At 33.0% G+C, this 16,727-nt stretch overlaps 1 protein-coding gene across 1 annotated transcript in view; it reads right to left on the minus strand.

Annotated features, from left to right (window-relative positions):
* The window catches only part of LOC114331234 (CD151 antigen), a 139,083-nt gene that overhangs the window by 64,594 nt on the left and 57,762 nt on the right, over positions 1-16,727 (minus strand). The window contains exon 2 of the mRNA XM_028280730.2: positions 10,360-10,444. Within this exon, the coding sequence (XP_028136531.1) occupies positions 10,360-10,437 (78 nt within the window). The 5' untranslated portion in view covers positions 10,438-10,444. The remainder of the gene's footprint in view (positions 1-10,359; positions 10,445-16,727) is intronic.

Consider the following 16,727-nt stretch of genomic DNA (forward strand, 5'->3'; position numbering starts at 1 on the left):
ATAATATTTCTGCCACGGTATGCGTTTCTGTCGCTTAAAGACGCAGCTTTTAAACATTCGATTAACAAGTTGTATCTATATGTAAAGGAAGTGAAAAATACATAATATAGTTCTTCTAATACAGCTGGCAGTTCTTTCTACAAGTAGCAACAAAGTTATAGAACAAATAAAAAAGAGAACTAAAACTCGCGTTCCCTCTTTAGTTGAGAGCAGGGGCGTCATTTGGGCGTCCAGAGGGGGCATTTCCCCCCCCCCCCTGGCCCTAAAAAATGACTGAAATTTACAAAAAATACATCAATATTCATTATAACATCATATTATATAGTGTATAATATATATAGTGCTTGCCCCCACCAAACAAAATTTCAAATGACGCTCCTGGTTGAGAGTACTTTCTAGTGCGGAATCGAGAAATTGGGCAAAGGGCGGCGTGTTATTCCTCCGGATTAGAGGGTTTTAAACGTAATATCACTGTTATTATACAGTGATGAGCGCGCTAATAACCGGCAAAATAACGCAAAAGATGGAAAACATATTACATTGCGAAACACGAAGAGATGAAACTAGTGGAGGTGGAAATGATCGTTATAAACGTATCAAATAACATAAAATTGCATAGTTTCCCACCTTTAAACGTCTGTGACAGGAGTATTTTATAAAATTCTACCGTCACAGTGACAGTTGTCATACTCCTCTGATACGTCTAAAGGTGGAAAACTATGTAATTTAATGTTATTTTAGACGATTATAACTATCATTTCCATCTCCATTAGTTTCATCTCTTTTTGTTTTGCAATGTATTATGTTTTCCATCTTGCCGGTTACACAGGCCTGCAAAAAATATTTTTTTAAAGTTGTTTGAAATTTGATAACTAACTTTGATGTACTTTTCAGCGCTGATTTCAAAAATGTAAACCATTTTTGTCTGTCACGTCAGGTTTTTTCACAAATTAGGGGGTATATTTGGGTATAATAACAAAATATAAGCAATTTGTCACCTCTTTCCAACGTTATAAAATTTATTTTATTTATTAGTCCTGTTCTAATCTACATTGCCGGTACACTTACATTTATTTTTTAAGCTCAAAAGTCCTTATAATAACGCTAACGCTTTCTGTCGAAGCTTCTTTTACTCCTTTTCCGGCTGTGGACTCGTTGAGGATCATCTCTTTTCATCACCCAGCAGTAGTCTGCTATCATGCTGACGTTTTATCTTCCTTGGTATCTTCCTTCCATTTCTTTGATGTCTCGGTGAAATCTTTCGCCCTGCTTTTCACTAACATCACCAATGTTTGCCGGGAAGTACTCAAGATGTGAGTGGAGAAAGTAAAGCTTATAATGCTCATGTTACAGCCAAACTTCTTAAAGTTGTCGATCATGTCGGCGACGATTGTCTTGTAGTTTGGATCTCTTTTGTTACCGAGGAAATAGGTAACACCTAATTTAAAAGATGTCCAAGTCGCCTTTTCATTTTGTTCACAAAGTTGGGATCTCTCAATAGTTTTCCAATGTCCAGTCCGACAAAGATTTCTTCCTTTTCCTGAAACACTCCCCTTCTTTATTCAGTGCCCTGAAAAATTGTTTAATCAGCCCTAACTTAATGTGAAGTGGTGGAAGTATGACCTTTTTGGGATCCACAAAGCTTTTCCTCTCAACATTTTTAACTCCTACTTGTAGCTTTCTCTCAGGGCGCAATATTTTTTATGTAGTGTTGCTTTCTGTCTCTACTGTCCCATTCATAGAGAAAGCAGGGGAACTTTGTATAGCCACTTTTTTGACCAAGCAGCATTGAAATAACTTTTAAATCACCGCATAGTGTACATTTGTGGTCTGAGTAGCAAAGTTTGCTTAACACCAGGTCATTTTCTTAGGAGAAAAAAGATACAAATTCCCTTTCCGTACACCGATACCAAGAGAAAGATGTATCCGGAACCAGCATATGTTTATTTTTTATTCTAGATCCTAAAACTTCTGCCAATTCTTTAGAAAGGCCTAGATCTCTTACTAAATCGTTCAGCTCAAATTGTAAGAATGGAATGGGGATCGGTTGTGCCAGGATCGTAGTATTGTACAAAATACTGCTGCTTTCTCATAATTACTCTTTATTTTTGTGAAATAACTGTATTTGATAGAATGTTTTTACTATTTTTCCCGAAATCAGCGTTAAAAACAGTATGAAAATCACTTTCTTATAATAACTCTTTATTATCATTTTGTGAAATAACTGTACGTGATGGAATTTTTTCACTATTTTTCCCGGCATCAGTGTTGAAAATATAATGAAAATCACTTATTAACCCGCCATTACACGCGCTATGAGGGAATCCCTCACCATATTTGTTTATAAGCAATGAAATTGTGTAAACTAATACGATAACCTTAAGCACCCAGGAATGCCTTTAGCATGGTTCATGAGAAGGTATGAAAAAGTTATAGAATATTTCAGGCGGTTAGTGTGCTGTGTGATAGTTGAAAGAAGAGACATCCCTGTTCAAGTGAGGGAATTCCTCACTGCGCGTGCAATCACGGTGAAATCACGTTTCTGTTATCTCAAAGAAACTTTTAGGATTTTATTTAATATTTAGGTAGGTTTAATTAAAATATTATTGTTTGGATTAGGTTAGGAACAGTGGCACACAGAGGGGGGTTTGGGGGTTAAAATCCCACCCAGAGCATATAGAAATATATATAAAAGAAGGTAGGAAAATGTAACTTGTCTTTCACAAATAATACAAAAAAACTTGCGATGCCCAAGCAAAACCCCCCTCCCCTCCAGAGGAAAATTCTAGGTGCGCCACTGGTTAAGAACCCATTTTTAAATTTACCTATTCTAATTGGGAAATAAGCCACAATTTAACTTGAAAAATTAATTTTATTGACGTTTTGAATTCCACCTCGGACGTCGTTATCAAAATACAAAATATTAATAGTTAATTACATAAATGCCACAAACAAATAGCTTCAGAACAGTTGTTAATTTTAATTTGTATTTTTATTAAAATGAATTCACGTAAAGAACGTTAATTTCTTCAGTGGCTTGCTTAAATTGAGAATTAAGAAAACTTGCTTTTGATCTATATTATTTTTACTTTTGTTTTGTTAAATTAATAAAAAAATTGGTTTACGAGTCTTTCTATAATATGTGAGTAAAGCCCATTTTATATTTATACATGTTGACATTCATTCTTTCTCGAAATAAGTCGAATTGATGTAGGTGAGGGCGACGCTCATACGCGTGCAACCACGTCACAATAGAAGACGCGTGTAACGGCGGGTTAAAGGGCCTAGCTGGGTAAGATGGTGAAAAGTGCCCCCAACCCAATCTAAATTCCATATAGGCCACTTTTTAGCACATATAGAGGAACTCACTTTCTGAAATTTTTAGCCCTCTAGGTGGTCACGAGACCCCCCTAGAGCCTAATTAGGCTTTTTAGGTTTTTATTTTTTATCTCAGCCGCATTAAGAGCTAGCCAAAAACTTTATTTAAAAAAGTTGTAAGTTTCAGAAAGATATATATGAAAATTTTTTTTTTGTATTTTTTTGGCGGGAAATTCGAATTTTTAGAACAATTTTAAACTTTTAAATAAATCTGAAAAAAAAACTAAGACACTCGTTTTTACGAAAATTAATTATAATGTGTATTTTTGCACAATCTTTCACCCTGAATTTTTTCAGATTTTTAAAATTGGTAAAACGTACCTTTAAAAATAAAAAACCGCATTTTTTCGGTTTTTTTTTTCGTTTTTTGATACAATTTTATACATATTTTTCAAAAAATTTAACACCGTCACTAAAATAGGTAAAAAACTGAAAAATAATTGGGATTTGCTTTATAAAAATTTTTTGTAACGCCATCCATTTTCAAGATACAGGGCGTTGAAGAAAACAAAATTTTACATATTTTTTACGATTTTGCCGAAACTACTGGCAACATTGTAATAAAACTTGTAATAGTACATTGCAAACTTGCAATAGTAATTGTAATAATACAACTAAGGATTTAATATTCATCATTGGCGCGCATAGGGGTAATGGTCTGAACTTTTCAAAGAAAAAAAGATAGTACGCCACTGACATATTTCAAATTAACAATCATTTTTGAATTTCTCGTTCAATTTGCAATAAAAAATCTATCTTCTCATTTTTTCATACGACGCGCTGTTTTGCTGCAAAAAATAAAATATCTTAACGCTTCCAAAGTATTCGAATTAATTTTGATAATGGATGTATGAGTTTATTATGTATGTAGATGTAGAAACTACTAGAAGTTCGAATACTTTGTAAGGGTTAAGATCTTTTATTTTTTGAATAAAAATGGCGCGTCGTATGAAAAAATAAGAAGATACATTTTTTGTCACAAATTGAACGAGAAATTAAAAAACGATTGTTAATTTGAAATATGTCAGTAGCGTACTATCTTTTTTCTTTAAAAAGTTCACACCATTACCCTATGCGAGCCAATGATAAATATCAATTCATTAATTGTATGTCAAAATATGCACAATAACCAGCTCTTAAATCGTGCCAAGTTTTATTACAATGTTGCCAGTAGTTTCAGCAAAATCGTAAAAAATGTGTAAAATTTTGTTTTCTTCAACGCCCTGTATTTTGAAAATGGATGGCTTTACAAAAAATTTTTATTAAGCAAACCCCAATTATTTTTCAGTTTTTTACCTATTCTAGTGACAGTGTTACCTTTTTTGAAAACTATGTATAAAATTGTTTCAAAATACGAAAAAAAAAACTGAAAAAATGCGGTTTTTTATTTTTAAAGGTACGTTTCACCAATTTTAAAAGTCTGAAAAAATTCAGGGTGAAAGATTGTAAAAAAATAGACATTATAATTAATTTTCGTAAAAACGAGTGTCTTAGTTTTTTTTTCAGAGTCATTTAAAAGTTTAAAATTATTCTAAAAATTCGAATTTCCCGCCAAAAAATTTAAAAAAAAATTTTTCTTATAGATCTTTTTGGAGCTTACAACTTTTTTTAATAAAGTTTTTGGCTAGCTCTTGATGCGCCTGAGATAAAAAATAAAAACATAAAAAGTCTAATTAGGCTCTAGGGGGGTCACGTGACCACCTAGGGGGCTAAAAATTTCAGAAAGTGAGTTCCTCTATATGTGCTAAAAATTGGCCTATATGGAATTTAAATCGAGCTGGGGGCACTTTTCACCATCTTACCCGGCTAGGCCCTTTTAAACAATTTTTTGGTCGCAGACCTGTGTTATTAGCGCGCTCATCACTGTATACTCTGTAACGTAGTGTGAAGTCAAGATGAATAATACGTTATTCTTGATACACATATGTTTTGCACAAAACCAAAAATAATTCTGTGTGAATTATGTGCTGATTTTTTTACGTTTGGGGCTTTGTGGATGCCCGGGTAGCTGCCCAGCTTGCCCCCCCCTTAAATCCAGCCCTCGTGAGTCCTCGCCGCATCCACTAGAGCCCTCCAGCTTCAACGATCTTGCGCTTCCATTTCCCATTGTTATACCCCTATCCTAGACAAAGCGGCTACAACCTTATCCTTCAATCTTTTTCTGGAATGGCCTAATAATCTACCGTCTATTCTCACAAAAAATATTGTCTTTAACACTCTGTCTTCCTCCGACCTTACCACATGACCTGCCCATCTTATACGGTTAGCTTTTATACTGCCGTGCTAGGCCCAAAGGCGGTAACTAACATTTGAAAAAATGGTGGCAAAATCGATTTCAAAATTGAATGCTACAATTTTGGCCCGTTAGGGATTTATGGACTAGCTAATAGATTTAATACATGGATATATGCCCCAGTTTATTAAGGGAACCATTAGTTATATTTTAAAACAAAGTTTTATATAAAAAGAGGTAGATACCGCTAAAACGTTTTATCAAAACTTACTATAATACTAAGCCTATTAGCGGTATGTGGTTTACAGTTGTGATTGATATGAAATAAAAAGTTTTTCTGTGTATTAAAGTTTATTAAATTGAAAGAGTTAAAGTACTATTAAATATTATTATGTTGAGCCACGATATGACAACAACAAATTGACAATATTTAGTTTGTCGTTATATTTGTTTTCTTTCAAGAGTCAATAAATATATATATTGGTTCATTAATAATAATTTTCCATTTGTGATTCAATACAGACAATTAAATAGACAACCGAACAACATACCTTGTGTCTGGTACATACCGAAAAACCTATTTAGTATTACAATGGTATTACCTCATAATTAACATTTTTTATAAAATCTTTTATAGTGCGTCTAATACTTTAGGCGAAACTGTACTTATACTAGGAAAAAACAGAATCCCTTCAGATTGTTATCTGCTGATGTTAAGCGTTTTAAAGAATTCTTGAACTGTGAATGTGATTGTAAACCATACTTTTCACTTTCTATTTTCAGCTATTATATTCTTAGCGACAAAGGTTCGCTATTTATTTACGACATGTTATTATAGAGCTTTAACATTTTTATGATAGCCGACACCTACCCTAATATTATTATGCATTGTTATATTATTGGGTATTTCACAATATCATATTGGGTATTAAAATACCATTACTTAATGTAATTAGGGCAAATTTTAACATTTTATTAGTTGTATTGTACAAACTAGTTATATGTTATGATTAAAATATGATCACATTGTCTTTTACCTATTTATAATAGCATTGTATAACTAGACTACTAGATATTGTCTAGTTAAACAATGATAATAGCTTGTATTTAAACAAAAAAAAAAAATGCAATCAATGGGACTGCTAATCCCATGTACGACCAACAAAGGGTTAATTACAGAAAACTTTAAGTATGAAACAAACCTTGCGCCTGTACAGGCTGAACATATTTTTTTTCACCTCTTTTAATTAGTTTACAATAAATTGTCCTCTTTCTATAATATTGTCTTCAGTGGTTTCACCTCGTGTTTCACAACTCTTACTCGACTCTACTTGATTTTCTAAAAAAACAAAATATTTTAAGCCTCTTTTTCTAAAAATGCTTGTGGACAGCGTGTGGATATATTATTAACTTTTTAAAACCTAATTAAAAAAAAAAGGAATATTTTTAAATGTGAAAATCTCTTACTGCCTAATTCAAGATATAAATCATCCACTTGGAGCAGAGTCATATTGTTTAGGACAACATAATTAGTTAATCCTTGAAACACTATAAACAAAAATGAAAATACATTTCAATAGATATAATAATCTCGAAAAGTTTTCATCATCCTCGGTAATTATTTCTTTTACTAACACAACTGTTTTAATTAACACAATAATTTAACCTTGTAAAGTTAGGCCGAATTTACTTCGTAATACTAAGGCGATTTGGCGGTTTCTAAATGTAGGCGTAGCATTCTTTAAAGTAGATTAGCGGTAAGTGCAATATGCTAAGGTATATGGACGGCAACTGTAGCAGATACCGTCAAAACGCCAGAGTATTTAACATTTACCGCCAAATGGCTTAGTATTTTAACTGAAAAGTGTAGATACCGCTAACAAAATTGCAATTTTATTTAAAATATAATGCTTTTACAACTCCAAAGACTTTATAAATATAGACTAAATACCCTATTCTACCTAAAAATACAAAAATCTCATTTTCGATAAAAAATCAGTTACCGCCTTTGGGCTTAGCACAGCAGTATATGTCTGACGATGTTTTCAGTACCATACAGAGTCATCAATTCGGCATTACGGCGACTCCTCCACTCCCCTGTTACTTCATCTCTTTGAGGGCCAAATATCATTCTGAAAACCTTTCTTTCAAATACCAGCAGCTTATTTATTTCCCGCTGATGTAAAGTCCATGTTTTGCTTCCATATGTAACAACTGGGCTAATAATTGTCATGTACAGTCTTAATGTAGATTTTCTTTCTAGCAGCATAGATATTGATAATGACGATAGGGAGGATAATGCTTTATTCCCCGCAGCTATCCTTGCTGACATTTTTTTTCTATGTGGCTGTCGTCTGTTCTTACCGCCCCTAGATATTTAAACTGTCTTACCATATTGTGGTCATTAATAGCGGAATGGGACGTTTCATCGCCGCCGGTTCATCGCCGTCGATTCATCGCCAGTCAATTTCATCGTCGTCCGTTTCATCGCCGTCCTTTCATCGCCGTCCGTTTCATCGCCGTCCGTTTCATCGCCAGTTTGTCAGTTGATTTTGTATTATGGGAGATAAATCGACACGACGTTAAATTCAGTTAAAAACTTATGTCAATTAAACAGATAAAACATATTATTATATTTACTGTTCTATTTCTACTTCCCCTAAATTTTATACTAAATAGTACTAAATGTGTAGTGTTAAATGGCCTTTGTAGAAATAATATGTTCAAATTTATGTAGTGTTAGGTTGGGTTAGGTTAGGTTAGGTCATTTCCTAGAATTCCTAATTATATTAAAAATAAATAATCAATTTATCTGTCGAAAATTGGTCGGAAATTCGGAAATAAATCAGTTAGCGATTAACTGACTGGTGATGAATCGGCCGACGTCCTGGACCCATTAATAGTTATGTTCTGCCTAACTCTTGGTCCTGGATTTTTGGTTACTAGCATGTATTTCGTCTTCTCTTCATATACTCGAAGACCCCGACTACTTGTTTCTTCCTCGAGTTCCGAAAACACCCCACTTACGTCTCTTGTAGTAGAATGAGCGATTATATCTAGATCATCAGAAAATGCCAACAATAGTTTTCATCCTCGATTCGCAAATCCCTCTGTCAGCTCAGATGATATTTTAATTATTGCATATTTTAACCCCAAATTGAATAGCAACGGTGATAAGGGGTCTCCTTTTTTAAGTTTTGATGTTATGCTAAATGGTGTCGATGTTCTTTTTCCTATTCTGACCTATGCATGATGAGTGATGAGTGATGAAATATGATGAAAGGCGAAAGATATAACATCTTCTTCTTCTTCTTCTTTTTGTATAGACATGACTCTGTTTTTTCAATGTGCCTCTTGGTCAATATACAATTACTAAAACAATCGGACATTGTTAGCTTCTGATCATTTTCTTTGATTATGTAAAGTAATGTTCAAATCAGTTAGACCACTCTGGCTCTCATTGCCTCAATTTTAATCGTTAGTTATAACCCGATTATAGTATCTCTAATTAGTTTAATTTTTAAATCATCATTCTCTTCATCATTCTCTTTGCCTTATCCCTATGCGGGGTCTACTTCCCTAATTGCATTTCTCCACACAATTCTATCTTGGGTCATATCAATGTTAATCCCCTTTGCCAACATGTCCTGCCTTATCGTCTCCCCCCAGGTCTTCTTTGGTCTTTCTCTCCTACTCCTTCCACGAATCTGCATTTCAGCTATTCTTCGTATTGGGTGATTAACGTCTCGACATGACCACACCATCTTAACCTATGCTCTCTCATTTTGGCATCAATTGGTGCCACACCTAGACTTCCCCTAATCTACTCATTTCTAATTTTATCCTTCTTTGTCACTTCACTCATCCATCTCATTCCCATTTCTCATTTCCGCCACATGCATTCGTTGTTCCTCTTTCTTTTTCACTGCCCAACATTCAGTTCCGTACATCATAGCCGGTCTTATGGCTGTTTTATAGAATTTTCCCTTCAGCTTCATTGGAATTTTTCTGTCACACAACACACCACTCGCTTCTTTCCACTTCATCCATTCAGCCCTAATTATACTGCATGCATCTCCATCTATTTCTCAATTACTCTGTAATACCGATCCTAGGTACTTAAAACTATTGCTTTTCACAATCATTTCACCATCCAAAGATACCATTTTATTTGTAGTAACTCCATCTTTAAATGAACATTCTAAATATGTACTCTGTTTTTGTCCTACTAAGTTTTACACCGTTTTCCTCCATAGCTTGTCTCCACTGTTCCAGTTTTTGTTCTAAGTCTCTTTCACTATTAAGTATAATTTTTAAACACCCGCTTATAACCTTTTACGGGTGATGTGTTTTTTTGTAAATACAAAAAAAAACATTTTTTATTAGTTTCTGCTTGGGGCGCTAGGGTCGATAAATCAATTATTATTATCATATATGGTGTATTCCACGAATATACGACTGTTATGGATTATCGTGACAACGAATATTTTAGTGTGCAACATAAGAAGTACGAAATTATTTTGCTCTAATAATTACTCCAATAAACAACAACATAATTTGCAATTTACTTTCGTTCTTCATATTTTGCACAGTAAAATATTCGCTGTGGCGATAATCCAAGAGGGTCGTATATTCGTGGAATGGGGTATACAAATTATATACAAATTATTAATAACAAACCGTAATAGAATCTCTACCAGCGGTTTTTGTGATTTTTAAAAGCACTAAAATTTTATATTCATACTTACAAATATTATAAAATTGACGATGAACAAACTGTATTTTATAAAATTTCCGCATCCATCCAACTTCGATCCCCAACCCATTTTGACTCTGCAAAAAAAAATAATTTGAAAAGGATTAAGAAAACAATTCTTCTATACAGTTTTATTAAAAGAATTTATTAATGTAACGGAAAAATTTTAAAAACGTTTATTACGCAGATCGCTTATATTGTGTCAAGGACGATTAAAATTGCTAAAAAGTTCTTTAATTAGTTAAAAAGTTAAAAAGTTTTGTTGCAATTTATTACAAATTATGACAACTTGATTTTCTGTAGTACCTTGGGCTCCTGATAGTTTAATATTAAATGTAATTTGTTTTAGTTATAATACAAGTAATACAAATAAGAGCTAGTACAAAATTATAATTGACATACAATTTACTTAAGAAAGTAACATCGTATGCAACTACTTTGTGACAATAATGTCAGAAGTCCCTGAATTCGAGGGGAACAACTAACATAATATATTATCCACAAAGGAAGCTACAGTTATCTGAGAAACCTAGCAAAATGCCTGGAAATTTTTTTTTTCTCTGATTCTGGCTTTGGTTTAGAACTAGAACCTTTAGCCACGTAATTGTATAACTTATCACTAAGTCAGGGGAGTAATGTGTAGAATGTGTGTTGAGTAAGTGTCTTGTTACTTTGCAAAGTCGACGTCATTGTCTTTGCAAAGAGACGCTAATTGTATCCGAACGTCTGCGGTCCCTCCGGTGAGTACCGATCCCACAAGGACAGAAACTATTTTTCATTTACTAATTTATAATAAATGAAAAATTTCTGACCCTGGTAGGATTCGAACTCCTGACCTTTCGTTTCAAAGGTAGGCGCTCTTACCACTGCGCCACAGAGGGGGCCTGGAAACTGTGTATACAAAAAAACGAAAGGACGATAAACAAACTAAATATTTTATAAATTAGTTGGTCGATCTGTTAGCACCCATTACATATCAATGTAACTCATTAACTGCCATAATTTTGAGTAGGAGATCATATTACATGTCATTATACAAGGAACAAAGCTATTACCAGTTATAAATTACTGGAAAAATAAATGTTTTCTCCAATTTTTCGGCATTTTTTATGTCTTTTAATTTGAAAACTCTCAATATTAAAGAGCTATTTATGATCTATAATTTTTATTTGAACCATTTTCTCTAAAACCCCTTTTATAGGTAAAATTTGTATTTTATATTTTAATATTGTTTAGAATAGAATAGAATAGAAATATGCTTTATTGTCACTGAAAATTATACAATTTTATGGACAAAGCTTAACATAGATTCACGAAAAAGATATACATAACAATAACAATAACAAATACAATTTTATAAATTTTTTTTTTAAAAGAAAAATAAATCAAAATCAGCTATACGGATTTTTCATCACCTTTATACCCTTTATATTATACCGTTTAGAACTTTCGAATGTGTGTGATTTTTATGTGAAATCAATAATTTCTTCTCAAAATAGATATAGACTGGTTTATTATGCATAAATAAAAGAAAAATAAGTTATTAATAATGTTTTTCTACGACCGTTTAATAACATGCTCAATATTCACTATTTTTGAATAGAAAATAACACCCATTACTTTACCCATGAGTAATAGTTCATTACCCACGGGTCATTACTCACGGGCTGAAGTTAGATGCGAGTGGCGAATGTCACTTTTAATATTAGTCTTATATAAACTGCAAATAAAATTACTTAACTTTGTTTATTTAACACAATAATTACTGTAATAATTTAAATCAATAATTAATTTCGAAAAATTATTAAAGGATTTTTAACTGTAACAAGGGGTAACTATATTTTTACTTTTATACATTGTTTACTATTATAATTTTGACGTTTATTATTTTCTGTGACAGTGAAATTAGCGTATTTGCTGTGTTTAGTGGAATTTAACACTGATATTAGAGTAGAACCCCGAATTATCCGTGTGCGGATTATCCGGGCTGCGGATTATCCGTGCTATGATTTTCTATTACTTACTTAAATTGCATTTTTGAGGTTTTATCAAAATAGCGTCACTGTAAATCACTCGACGGAAACTCTCGGAGAGGGAGACTCATAATGAAATATTTATTTTTTCTGTTGTCTTTTACATACGTACATATGTATTATAAGAAATAAATCCGGATTATCCGTGCTTTTCAATTATCTGTGCCAATGTCCGGTCCCGAGGAGCACGGATAATCGGGGTTTTACTCTATTGTATTTATTTTATAAAGGTATATTGCGTTATATATTTTAAATTTATAACATATTATCGGAGCACACTAGTTCGCTCCCAAGATCAAAAAAACCCTCTTAATTACATACTAGTTCGCTCCGAAAACCATAACCTGGTTCGCTCCCGTGGTTAAGCGGATTAAGAATTTATCTATTAAGTTCTAGGAAAATTAATATTCGCAAAATTGGTACTGTGACTTTTGTATTTTATATTAGAAATTATATAAAATATTGATTCTTATATATTTATATAGGTAAATATAATGAGACAGTGAAATTAGATTATTTAGATTTAGCTCAATAAATGACCGTTTTGCAGTGTAATTTTCGGCGTAAGTTATTGACAATTATTGTCAATAACTAACATAGGCTTGTCCTTTTCGCTTAATATTTCACTTATTTCAGATTTCTCCATCATGAACTGAAAACATTCAAACCGTAACTAAAGTAATCATGTTGAAATTTGCACCACTCCTCTTTCTTATCATAGAATTACAGGCAGACTACTAATTACCAATATTTTCAAAGAAATACATATGTATATCACTTGTATATATCATATGTATATCACTTGCAATAATTTCTTATACGGGAAAACCTAATCAAATATTAGTGTAGGAAACAGAGGTTGAACCTTGCAAAATGGACACAAGTCCGGTTTTATTTTTTTTCTGGCATATCAAGGGGTGCTTATTATCAGACTAACTTTTTCTGAAAAAATTTCGCCCCGGAACCCCCCTTTTCACCCCTTTAAAGGGGGTAATTTATGGTTTTTGCAGAACGTAGCCCTTCCTGTACCTTTTACAAAAAATTTCTTTTATAGAAATATGAAGAGGACTATATTTTCTACGATTTATTTCCGACAGCATCTCTCTATCATCCACCGTTTAGCAAGGGTGGCGCCCCAAAGTTGACAAGTTTTTAAAAAAGATGTTTTTAGAAAAAATATATTTTTCGCTAACTGTAACGGAAATTAAAAAGAAATGCTACGGAGATTATTCACAAATATATGATTGATTTTTTCGTATAGGTTTCACTTAAGGATAATTGCCCTTTTCTTAATTACAGGGTGTTACATTTTAAAAAACCCCTTTTTATACCATCTGAACCGTTTATGCTAGAGTAAAAAGACTTTCAGCGATTACCCATGTACTGGTGTTATTTACAAATTTGTATAATGCACCCCCATTTTTTCCCCGGAACCACCCAAAAAAGAAGAAGAATTAATAAATAAAGTGATTTTCTTGGAATCCTTCACACACAATGCCCTTCATTAATATGCTTCATATATCATTTTGTGCAAGTTATTATTACCCATGCATGGACACCAAACGCGATTTCCTAGTGCAACCCTTGTAGCCAAAAACAATAAATAAAATGGGGGGTTAAAATTTTTTTTTTGTTTTTTGCTTTTTGATCCATATGGGCATATGCTTCATCAATAGTGCTTTTCAAAAATATATATGGTTATTGCAACATCCCTGCGCAAACCGCCCCTATCCTTGAAAATATACTGCAGAAACTACCCCTATACCTTATCCAGCATGTTTTTACGATTTTCTCATTACCTATTCATTTTTTTTAAACAAAACTTATACAAGGTTAAAGACCACTATTTACTCTAAAAATTAGGTCCTATTCATTTTTTTCGTTTAAGCAACCGTTACGGCACAGTGGCGCCGTAAACCTCATATATGCTTTGACGGGCTCCAGTTTTTGTTTATTTTTTCGTCATCTGTTTGTTTTATTGATAAAGTACTTATGTAAAATAAAACAACACAGTGTAACCTACAAATCATGACCTATGCACATTTTACATTCTTTGCTCCCCAAAGCTACAGTGGTGGCCCAAAATAAATTTTTCCATATTTTCGCCACCTACACGCATTTTATTGCGTTAATGCTACCTTAATAGCACATTATTCACCCCTAAGTGGTCGCTAAGCAGTGGCGGATCCAGGGAGGGGTGATGGGGGCGATTACCCCCACCCCTCTCAAACCAAGTGATATTATATTTGAAGATTATAAAAATATTCATTTTTTTTTTATAGAAATACTTATATAATATTAATATTATTTTTATAAGAATGACTTTTTATGCTTTAGCGACAGTAGCGGATCCAGCATCGTTAAGAGGGGGGTGCCAATTGGTTAAATTTCTATAAAAATAAATGAATATTTTTATAATCTTTGAATATAATATGACTTGGTTTGAGAGGGGGGGGAGGTGTTCACCCCCATCACCCCTCCCTGGATCCGCCACTGCGTAGCGACCACCTAAGGGTAAATATTGTGCTGTTAAGGTAGCATTAATGCAATAAAATGCATGTAGGTGGCGAAAATATGCAAAAATTTATTTTGGGCCACCACTGTGGCTTTGGGGAGCAAAGAATGTAAAATGTGCATAAGTCATAATTTGTAGGTTACACTGTGTTGTTTTATTTTGCATAAGTACTTTATCAATAAAACGAACAGATGACGAAAAAAAAACAAAAACTGGAGCCCGCCAAAGCATATATGAGGTTTACGGCGCCACTGTGCCGTAACCGTTGCTTATACGAAAAAATGAATAGGACATAATTTTTAGAGTAAATAGTGGTCTTTAACCTTGTATAAGTTTTGTTTAAAAATAATACATAGGTAATGAGAAAATCGTAAAAACATGCTCGCCAAGGGATAGGGGTAGTTTCTGCAGTACATTTTCAAGGATAGGGGTGGTTTTCGCAGAGATGTTGCAATAACCATATATATTTTTGAAAAGCACTATTGATGAAGCATATGCCCATATGGATCAAAAAGCAAAAAACAAAAAAAATTTTCAACCCCCCATTTTATTTATTTTTTCTTTTGCTTAAGGGGTTGCACTAGGAAATTGCTTTTGGTGTCCATGCATGGGTAATAATAACGTCCACAAAATGATGTATGAAGCATATTAATAAAGGGCATTGTGTGTGAAGGATTCCAAGAAAATCAATTTATTTATTAATTCTTCTTTTTTTTGGGGTGGTTCCGGGGAAAAATGGGGGTGCATTATACAAATTTGTAAATAGCACCAGTACATGGGTAATCGCTGAAAGCCTTTTTACTCTAGCATAAACGGTTCAGATGGTATAAAAAGAGGTTTTTTAAAATGTAACACCCTGTAATTAAAAAAAGGGCAATTATCCTTAAGTAAAACCTATACCAAAAAATCAGTCAATTATTTGTGAATAATTGCCGCAGGATTTTTTCTTAATTTCCGTTATAGTTAGGGAAAAATATATTTTTTTTAAAAACATCTTTTTTAAAAACTTGTCAACTTTAGGGCGCCACCCCCGCTAAACGGTGGATGATAGAGAGATGGTGTTGGAAATAAATCGTAGAAAATATAGTCCTCTTCATATTTCTATAAAAGAATTTTTTTGTAGAAGTTACAGGAAGGGCTACGTTCCGCAAAAACCACAAATTACCCCCTTTAAAGGGGTGAAAAGGGAGGTTCCGGGGCGAAATTTTTTCAGAAAAAGTTAGTCTTATAATAAGCACCCCTTGATATACCAGAAAAAAAATAAAACCGGACTTGTGTCCATTTTGCAAGGTTCAACCTTTGTTTCCTACACTATATTGAACAAGGGAATATTTAATATCGTTATAATTTTGATATAATTTTAAGAAATATAAAAGAAATATAAAACTACATATTTAGGTAAATTCAAAGTTAGAGAAATATTTTTTTTTATTTTGTTAATAAAACGTATCAAAGTAGCTGCTTTATGAAGGCAACATTATCTATTTACGCTGACCCTGGCTATTCATTATTATTCATTAAACATTGTGTACCCAGTAAAGGCATTGTTCAACTATATTTTCTAAAGAAATATATGACCGGAGCGAATTTACCGATGCCCCTTTTCTGTAGGGTATTAAAATCTGGCCGCCGGAGCGAACTAGTATATGCCCCATGTTATATCTAGTTCTATTATTATATTATACATATAGAGTTAAATATAAAATGTACATTATAACTTTTTAAAATACGTCCACCGATAATAGCCATTTCCTATATGTTACAATGACAGTAGGTACTTTATACTTATAATTTTTCGGAAGTGAATATAAT

Source organism: Diabrotica virgifera, chromosome 3, assembly GCF_917563875.1.
Source record: "Diabrotica virgifera virgifera chromosome 3, PGI_DIABVI_V3a".
Classification (NCBI taxonomy): Eukaryota; Metazoa; Arthropoda; class Insecta; order Coleoptera; family Chrysomelidae; genus Diabrotica; species Diabrotica virgifera.